At 48.5% G+C, this 8,177-nt stretch overlaps 1 protein-coding gene across 2 annotated transcripts in view; it reads left to right on the forward strand.

The window, feature by feature from the left end:
- The window catches only part of FLT4 (fms related receptor tyrosine kinase 4), a 58,263-nt gene extending 50,877 nt beyond the window's left edge, over positions 1-7,386 (forward strand). Inside the window, exons 27-30 of one of the 2 annotated variants that reach the window (XM_071570242.1) lie at positions 319-458; positions 1,069-1,189; positions 1,972-2,057; positions 3,424-7,386. In XM_071570242.1, coding sequence (XP_071426343.1) covers positions 319-458; positions 1,069-1,189; positions 1,972-2,057; positions 3,424-3,643 — 567 coding nt within the window. In that variant the 3' untranslated portion in view covers positions 3,644-7,386. The remainder of the gene's footprint in view (positions 1-318; positions 459-1,068; positions 1,190-1,971; positions 2,058-3,423) is intronic. The other variant, XM_071570243.1, reaches the window with a different exon arrangement.
- Positions 7,387-8,177: the final 791 nt, after the last annotated feature.

The following is an 8,177-nucleotide window of genomic DNA, read 5'->3' on the forward strand; positions in this document are numbered from 1 at the left end:
TTTAACCTTTCAGCACTGGATCCCCTCACATGCATGACTAAGCCACAGTGACATTGCCCTGGAGCACAGTGCTCTGCCCATGTAAACTAGAGAACTGTGGGATTACGTTGTTTTCCTGCTCACACACATCTCCACGCATCACTCACAGCTACTTAATGCAAAGGGCACAGAAAGCTCCAGCCAGATATTTTGTCCAAGAGAAATAAAATACAAACAAGAAATTTTCCTTCCCAGTTCTGACAGCTTCTTCTTGTGAAGCCCTTTCTTGTGGAAAAGCCCTTCTGTTCTTCTAAGGCCACTAACTGTTCTTCCTACCAGGAAGGGAAGGATTACATCCCGCTGAATGACTCTCAGAGCTCAGAAGATGATGGTTTCTCCCAGGTGCCTTCATCTGCCCAGCAAAACTCAGATGAAGAGGACTTTGACATGAGGATACGCTGTCACAGCCTAGCAGCAAGGTGAATTCCCTCTGAAAAGGGCAGAAAGAGCCCAGCAGGCAGCCAGCAGTGTGAGCTCTAAGGGACCCTGAGGGATAGAGGGAGAACCTAGATCCTGGAAAAATCCCAGGTGATAAGGTGTGATCCAAGAATTTAGGTTGTAGCATCTTGCTTATAAAAGCCAAATTACTTGATTTTGCTGATCAGAAAGAGCCCTTGACATGTAAGCCTATGACATTCCTTCTTCTGGCTCATGCTGTGCTGACAGAGGATCACATAAGAAGTTTCATCCTATCTGTTCCTAACAGACCCAAACATTAATGCCTAAGCCTCTCCTCTCTGGAGAACTGTGATACTGTGATGCCTGAGATCTATATGATGCTTTTCTGCTTATCCCAAGTGGAGAGGTCATCAGGGCTGGATTCTATGGGGAAGTCTGGGTGCTCCCTCACAGCAGAAGTACTATGGGGTTAAGAGGTCTAAGGTGACCCCATTACTCACCAAAAATCCAGTTTGGGTCATCTGCCTCCTCACATACTTTGGTTGCACAATCAGGATGTTGGGTTCAGGTCCTGTTTATTCAGGACATTGAATGTTTGCTTTACTGAACACACTATGCTTCTGTCTGCAGATACTACAACTGTGTCTCGTTCCCTGGTTGTTTGACGGGAGGAAATCAGATCAGGTGTCCATCCAGAATAAAGACATTTGAAGAGTTTCCCATGACACACACAATGTACAAGGCACACCCGGTAAGTGGCATCTGAGTGGAGCTGAGAAGAGGGCAAAGGAATGTTCAGCTGTTTTCTGACACCTTTTCTGTTAAGATTGTGGAAGAAAGATCAGTCCTATCTTATGTCAGTCTATCTGTGTCATTCCTGTTCAGTCCATCGAGTCCTGTGCACATTCATTTCTCCACCTGGCACACAGGGGTTTCTCTACAGCACAGCTCACACTGCCTGAGTGGGAAATGGGGAGGATAGATCTGTAAACAAGGGGACTATAAAGGACCTCAGAGAAGAGCCTGCTCTTGACCCTTCTCAAATCTGTGAACACGGCCTGGTTAAGCACACTGAAATCTTGTCAGGACTAGGTAAACCCAGAGTGCTTGCCTGCACCTCCTGCATCTTGACCCACATGGCAGTACAGTAGAAACCCTCTGGTCTCTCTGAACTGGACTGGTCCTCACAACTTCTGTAGTGGAAAAACATAAGTCATACATGTAGTCTCAGAGGAAAATCTCACCTCTCACAGATTTTGATGGTAATACATCTTCCAGGCAGGGAGCACTTTTTTTCCTCCAGAAGTGGCACTGAACTGCACACAGAAATCCTACCTTTTTATGTGCTGCTGTTAAGAAGGTACCTAAGAAAATTAGATTCAGCAAAACTATGGAGCACGCTGGTAAAGTGCCCCTACCTCTTTTTCCCCATCACTCATACACTTGATCTCATTTTCTGAATGATTTCTCCTCCCTTCCCACTCTGATCAGTCGACAGGGATGTTACTGATAACTCCTGTTGCTTCCTTCCAGGACAATCAGACAGACAGTGGGATGGTTCTGGCATCTGAGGAATTTGAGAGGATAGAAAATCGACACAGAAAAGAAGGTGGATTCAGGTACTCCTTAAGTCCAGCCACTCAGACCTCCCTGCTGCCAAATGCAGTGAGACCAGGAGGCAGCTTTGGTGTGCCCCCATAGGCTGTACCACTTGGAGCCCTCAGCTGTGGGTCCTGAGCCAAATAAGTCCATGTACTGATTAATGAGAGGCAAAACACAAAAGAACACACATGCCTGTTGCTTCCTAGGGTCTAAAAATATAAACTGTGCCCATCAATGAGAATATGTCTGTTAAGATAACAAGGCACAGTGGAGTGATGTTGTTAATGAAACTGTTAATGTTTATTGACATTTTCTGGTGAAATGTGTCAGGGCTTGTTCAAGCAGTAGCAGATGAGACGGACAGAAACTCTGTGGCTGCCACTGCCCTCCCTCAGCCCTGACCCAGGGGGCATAGGGCCCTGATGTGGTGGTGCAGGGCTGGTACAGGTCTTAGGACTTCCCACATACTGTTATGGAGCCTGGCAGGTTGAACTGGCACTCCCAGGACTGAGAATGTTATGAATGGCTGTCCTTGCCTCAGGCTTGGAAACTGGGTGAGAACCTGTGCAGCTCACCTCTGCCTGGTGCCAGAGCTGGCTGGGACCTTGTCTTGGTGACAAGGTGTGTGTTAAGTGAGCCATGTCAACTCATGTGTAGACAAGGCCAGTCCCAGCCTCTTCCTCACCTCCTCTGCCTCCCACCAGCAGATCAGACTGGTCATTGTCTTTTCTCTTAGCCACAGCCCTGGGGACTCTCTGCTGTTGTATCAAGCCATCTCCTACTTCTTGTCCTTGTCCTCCTTTCCCTAAGACATGTTCCTGTTGTCTGCTATACCTGGTGTCCTGTCTCCTGGAAAACACTCCCTTTAAACCACTCCTTGAATGTGTCCCTGCCCTTGCTCTTGTGACTTTCTGCCAAGTCACCTGGTATGGCAGGTGCTGAGATGGAGCTGCTGATTTCTTCCCACATCATCTTCATCATCTTCCTTTGTTTCCTTTCCCCCATCCTGGCAGTTGGTTTGTATCAATTTCTGTTATTCCTGCCAGGTCTAAAAGCAATTAAGGCAATGTCTCTTGTCTCTCCCTGTTCATTGGGGTCACAACCCTTCCCTTTATCTGGAAGGAATTCCAAAGATATCTAGAAGAGCTGAAGTAACTCTGTCACCAGGTTATGTGCGTATTTTTCACAAAACATACAGCCTGTGCTTAGGTTTAAAGCAAGGCCTGGTTTTGTGTTTTGAAATGGAGGTGTAAGTCTGTTCCTGCCCCTGCCTCTGCCCCGTGCATTAGCAAATGAGATTTCCTGAAGCTGGGATCTCTCCAAGCAGGACAGAGGCTTTCTAGGAGTGCCCGGATTGATTCCCTGTGTCTCTCTCCCTCACAGCAGTAAAGGGCCCAGTCGAACTAAGGAGCTGCCAGGGGAACAGTCGGACCTGCGGGGCAGATGTCGACCATCGTATGGGTCCCAAGTCGGAGGCCAGACTTTTTACAACAGTGAATACGGGGAGCTGTCAGAACACTCTGAGGATGGCAGCTGCACCCCGCCTGGAGAGGGGACAAGTCCCCCCACTCTGCACGTTTCCTTCTTCTCTGAGCAGTACTAATGGCACCAGGCCCTGGAGGTGCTTGCCAAGGCATCCCCTCTTACCTTCCAGGCACGTCATCAGGGTCACTCAGAGCTTCTCCTTCAATCTATGCCCAAACCCAACAGGGAACCTACCCCAAATGAATGGGGAACACTGATGTCCTTGGAACCACAGCACGATGGCCCAAGCAGCACCTCCAGCTGCAGCTTCCCCGTGCCGGGACTGCAGAGAGCACCTCCCTGATTCCTCGTGTTTCTTTTCTCCTTGCGGCTCAGACAGATGAATTCTGCTGGCAAGTGGGTGCCGTATTCAGCACTACAGCACCTTCTGCCTACCATCCAGCCTCCACTCAGATCAGCTTCCCATTCAGAAAGCCCATTTCAGGTCAGATATAAATAGATCTGTCTTAGTCTCAAGTTTCTTCCTGGTGTGCAGCCTGAATGTTTTTCCTTGGATTGCTTCCTCCTCTCCTCATGATGTCAGCTGCTGAGCTGTGGAGCAGAATCAAAGGGAAGAAATCCCTAGTGGTATTAGCAGCAAGAGCAGGACATTTTAGAGAGGTGTACAGAGAGATCCCAAGGGATCTTTGTAAATGTTCATGCATGCTGCTCATTCTGAGTAGGCGTCAGCCCCTCCATCTCCTCTGCAAGCAACACCCACAGCCCTCTCATCTCTGCTGGGGGTAGCCTGTCAATCTACCTTATCACCATGATTATTTTAGACATCTCAACACAGCTGAGTAGTTCATCAGCTGATGGCTAAAGTGCTTCCAGTGAGATAAACAGCAACTCTTTTTGCAGGCCCTGTGCAAAACGGGGGTTTTATGATCTGTGCTGGGAGCAGGTTACTCACAGGTCTGCTGCTCTCACCTTCCCCTTCTCCCAGAGCAGTGCTGAGATCATTTGTTGCTTGAGTGAGAAATTAAAGCAAATTTAGGTTAATTTCAGCTGCTTCTAAACACAGAGCGAAAATGGGCTGTTTGCTGGGAGGAAGAGGATCAAAGGCATAGGGAGTGAAATGTTTATTTTTCAAGCTGCTGCACGCGTTTTGGAGACAATAGAAGGAACAGAACTCCAGCAATGAGGTGCCTGGGTTGCACCCCTTGTGTGTTGGCATCACGGAGCACATGAATGGCAGCACATGGCCAGAGCTCAAGCCTTGATTCTCCTGGGTGGACAGTTCTGCACCATGATCTTTCCTGTCACCCAAATTCCCTGACTTGAAGGAGGCACTCTCTGCCCAGCGAGCTCCTCTACAGTTTCTGTTTCAGAGACGTCAGCACAGCATACCAGTCTCTAGAGGATTAAGGAACTTTTGCTGAGGAAACATCTTATCATTTGGGCCTTTTGTTTCTAAAAGAGACCATGTGAATTCAGAGCTCTGAGGAACCTCCACAGTCCCTCTCTCTAGATTTCTGTGCTGCTGCCTCACCACTTCCCACCTGCTGCTTTCCATGCTGCTCCCAATCCAAGAGCTCAGCCACAGAGCATGGTTACATCACTGCCACAGGAGTCTGGATGAAGAGGCTTGTCTGAACAGCTTGTCATCATCCCTTCTCCCACATGCCTGTGGCTGGCAGAGCTTCGTGCACCAGGGCATCTCAGCACCAGGGAGTTTCTGCTTGCAGGCCACACCTCTGTCACAGAGCCAAGAGTTTGGACTTTTAAAACTGTGTTTCCTGTCAGATGTACAGCTTTTCCAAACTGTATTTCTTTCCCAGCAGTGGGTTTTACGCGTTTCCCGACGTAAGCCTGTGAGTCCTTACAGATGATGTTGCCAAGTCTTAATTATAGTTCTCTGCACAAGTGTAATGAGGAGATTTATTTAGCCCATGGGAAAAGCATGCCTGTCATTCAGATTCTCTAAGCCTTTGCAGCTCACAGTTCCCCTCCCTTTTTGTGTCAGCAGGATGACATGGCTGCAATTTCCATGGCAAAAAAGAGGCACAAAAGAGGACCTGCTTGAGCCAAACTGGCTCAAGATGTGGAATTGAAAACCAATGTGGCAATGAATTCCCTGACTTCTACTGGTGTTTTCTGAAGTTGCCAGGAATTTAAGCATCTTTAAGTAATTGTTGCGACTCAGTAAGAATCCTCTGGCAGGAGATGCTGGAGAGCCAGGCCAAGGAAGTAGGACAGCCAGCGGGGCGTAGGCCAGACCAAATTCCCCTGCCCTCATCTTGCCCTGGTTTTTGAACTGGTGGTTCCCTTGGCAGAAGGAAGGCTGCTTGTGCCCTGTGCTGCTGGAGGTCTCCACTGGCATTCACATGGGTGGAAGGTGACTGGCTGAGCTAAATTCAGGCTGCTCACTGGGTGATGTGCCCAGGCTCTCTTGTTTCCAGTGCTCCACAGAGAGTTCTCTGACTGGAAACACAGCCCTACCAAGAAAGAGGACTATAAAGAAAATAATAGTTAAAAAAAAAGAGAATTCAAAGTAGATGCAAGTCCTTGTCTATATATGAGGGATAGAAACATACTACCAAAGCTCAACACTTACAGGGCAGTGTCAGAATTCCTCAGCAGAAAGGGGACAGAAGCATTTGGGTGCCCAGGCTGGTTGTCAGCATGGCCATCCAGCCAGGACAGCTGCACTTTTTCTCTCAGTTCAGCTGTAAATTGCTCACAAACATGCTTGTGGAGAAGGGTTACTTCATTATAGCCATTGTTAACTATCCCCTGCTTCACCCTGGGGTAAACACTGGTGTGACATCTGATTTTTGATCATTCAACTCCATAGAAGTTTATTTTTTCTCTCTTGCACCATCTTGATGGGGGAATGTTGAATCAGATCCTATTGTATCTGTGTCAATAGCATTGCATGAACAATGCAGCATGATAAGAGCAAACACTGGTTCCTCTCCAGATGCTCCTCCTGATGAGGAACTGTAGTGTGGGATATTGAAGAACTGTTGAGACAATTGTACTTTCACTCTCTAAAAGTATACTAAAATTGGATTACCTGATAACCCTTCCCACTCTCTTCCATTATTTCTGGCTTTTTACTTTTTACTTTTGCAGTCTCCAGATATGCATGAGCATGAAGTGAAGCTGGCCTATTTTGTTTTTAAGATGTTAGACAACAGTGTTTTCTGTCTTTCCACAGTGACAAGGGAATATTTCAACTTTTAAAACCCAGGGTTCAACAATTGTGCCTGCTTGTTCACAATGCACGCTCTGTTTGGTTTTGTTTGGGCTTTTTACTGGAACTCAACACTGAAGCTAAGCTATTTATCGTCATCACCTTCCTTTAAAATGACTGTTTTGGCTCTGTGCTCAGCCTCATTTTTCCTTACAAAGTGTTGGTGTTGAGAGGACATTCCTCCCTTCTGAAAACAAAGTGTTGGGTCCCCTACTTGCAAATACTCGTGTGTCTCTGAAGAAAAACCTGTGTATCAAGTAACACTTCATTTATATTGCAATATTATAACCTGGTACCTGTTGTTGCTCCAGCAGCATTCAAGTTTCAGTGGGCTGCCTTTGAAGCAAGTAGGTTACAACATGAGTTATGTGCGAGTACAAAGCGTGGTCTGTGTGTGTGTGAGTGTGTTGTGTGTGGTGGGGGGTGTTTGCACGTGAGTTTTCCTACCAGGGAGCGTATGTGAGTGTTTATAACTCACGTTGAGTCTCGTCTCTGGAAGTTCACGATTATATATATCAAACCAATTAGAATACTGCTTCCTTTCCTTTCCTCCTATAGTACTTGTTATCCTTCGTCATTATGAGTTTTGTTGTAATATCTAAATGTGAAAATGAATAAAGTCATAACTGACAGCTGCTCTCTGGTTCCTGGGGCCACCACTGGCCCTGCAGCCCCAAGCAGCCCAGCCCTGGTCAAGCCATCAGCACATTTCAGGTTTATTATCTTTACTTTTGTGCCCATTTGCACTTCCCTGCATCCTCTCGGAAACAGCTGGCCTTTGTGGTGTTTCTATCCAGGATGAAACTCCGTCTTTTCTCATGCTGAAGCCGGATATGCTTTGGCCAAGGTCGCTGGCAGGAGCCGGCAGCACAGCACTCAGCACCCAGCACTCAGCACCCAGCACAGCACCCAACACAGCACTGAACACCCAGCACTCAGCACCCAGCACAGCACCCAACACCCAGCACTGAACACACAGCACAGCACCCAACACCCAGCACTGAACACTCAGCACCCAGCACAGTACCCAGCAACCAGCACTGAACATTCAGCCCTGTGCCCTGAATCCACAACCCTTTCCCTCTGCCTTGGCCGTTGGTGATCTTGGACCTGCCCCGGCCCCCACGGACCCTCCTGCCCTCCTTCACCAGGTGGGAATGACCAGAGACCCCGGACGTCCCTCCCTCACTGCCCACCCCCGAACACCCCTTCTCCTCAGAGCACCGACCCTCCCGTGCCCCCTTTCCTTCAGGACGGACCCCCGACCCCCATTCCCCTCTCCCCTGACCCTCGGTGCCGCCGCGGGCGGCAGGGGGCGCCCTTGGCCCGGCGGCGGGGGCAGTGTCACAGCAGGGCAGTGTCACAGTGGGGCAGTGTCACAGAGGGGCAGTGTCACAGTGGGGCAGTGTCACAG

The sequence above is a fragment of the Pithys albifrons genome, chromosome 15 (assembly GCF_047495875.1).
Source record: "Pithys albifrons albifrons isolate INPA30051 chromosome 15, PitAlb_v1, whole genome shotgun sequence".
Classification (NCBI taxonomy): domain Eukaryota; kingdom Metazoa; phylum Chordata; class Aves; order Passeriformes; family Thamnophilidae; genus Pithys; species Pithys albifrons.